Here is a 1,347-nt window from a genome sequence, read left to right as displayed (position 1 = left end):
TGAAAATACATGCATAAATAGTGGTCTAATGCCAAGTATAATAAAGTTGTTAAGAAACAACATGTGAAATATTGAATGAAAAATATTAGACTTTAAAAGTATAACAAATATTAATTAGATTTTATATATGATTAATATATCATAATTCAAGAGAAATGCACCATGAAATCTCTCTTAGGAAAATGATGCTGGAGAGTGAGAACATGATACTACAATGGGTAGAGCTCATATATTTCGCCCATGTTTGGTTGTGTTAAAAATAAAAAATTTAGTAAATTTTGATAAATATTGATGAAATATGTAAATAAAATATTGATAAAAGTTGTGGATCTCATGAAATATATGATTAGAATTAATTATTTATTTTGGTTTAAATTTTTATCAACTTTTTCAGCTTAATCAAACATCGACTTCGTTTTCACGATTTGAGCAATCCCCAATTTCCACGAACTTCCTTCCCGCACTATATATATATAGTAACATCATACTAATTTTCTCAATCTTACCACCACTGACTCGATCAACTCACCACCTCAACGCAGGTTTGCAATTTTTGGTATTTCTGCTAGATGCGGCTTATGATTGCTGAACTTAAAAACAAATCAAATTTACTGTTCTTATTTATAAATATTTTTGAATATGATACATTTTCCTTTTTTCTTATTTAGAGGTAAAAAATATTACTATTTTTTAATATGTTTGATGGTAAGGTAATTACTTAACTTTAATATAAGACCCTTGAAATCAACTTTGACCAAGGAAAAGTTGTTTATTTAAAACGGAAAGTTTACACCCAACACATAATATTTGAACTTTTTTTTCTCAATTCTATCAAATCTAGCATAGCAAAATGATAATAAAGCGAATGGAACTCGCTAATTATAGGGTCAATCATGAGATCCGATTTTCGTAGCATCTTCTGCAGCATGGCAGCAAATACGTAGGCATGCTTTCAAAACCTTCCTGCAGCAAAGACGGCAAATTCCTTTTAGAGGTGGTTTTGGAACGGGACGAATTGGGCGAATAGGCGACACAAAATCGGGAATCTTGCTTGTATTTGTATTCACTTTATTTTTCTCTGCTGTTGCTTGAGCTGCATGAACCATATATGCTACTGAATTAGTTTACGTTAATGTACAAATTTTAAGATGCTTGAAAGGATAACTTACTCGTGTCGTTGGAGACGGTAGCAGTCACCATGGAGGCAACATCGTATATTATGAACAAAGATAGGAGTAGGTAGAGAATTGCCTTCTTGGGAACCATTATGGTGTCGGAAAGAAATATTTTACGTTGCTTTGCTGTATTGCAGACACTGATTTAAGTATAAATGAGTCGAAGATTAGG

The 1,347-nt window shown here is 31.6% G+C and overlaps 1 protein-coding gene across 1 annotated transcript; it reads right to left on the bottom strand.

The window, feature by feature from the left end:
* Nucleotides 1-744: 744 nt before the first annotated feature.
* Nucleotides 745-1,347, bottom strand: LOC111383249. The gene is made up of 2 exons (XM_023007328.1): nucleotides 1,170-1,347; nucleotides 745-1,093 (listed from the first exon to the last, which is right to left on the bottom strand). Exons 1-2 carry the CDS (start codon nucleotides 1,264-1,266, stop codon nucleotides 888-890), a joined length of 303 nt encoding a protein of 100 aa, XP_022863096.1. The 5' UTR covers nucleotides 1,267-1,347; the 3' UTR covers nucleotides 745-887.

Source organism: Olea europaea, unplaced genomic scaffold (assembly GCF_002742605.1).
Source record: "Olea europaea var. sylvestris unplaced genomic scaffold, O_europaea_v1 scaffold2642, whole genome shotgun sequence".
NCBI lineage: Eukaryota > Viridiplantae > Streptophyta > Magnoliopsida > Lamiales > Oleaceae > Olea > Olea europaea.
The sequence above is the reverse complement of the archived record's forward strand: the minus strand, read 5'-3'. Positions and strand labels throughout refer to the sequence as shown.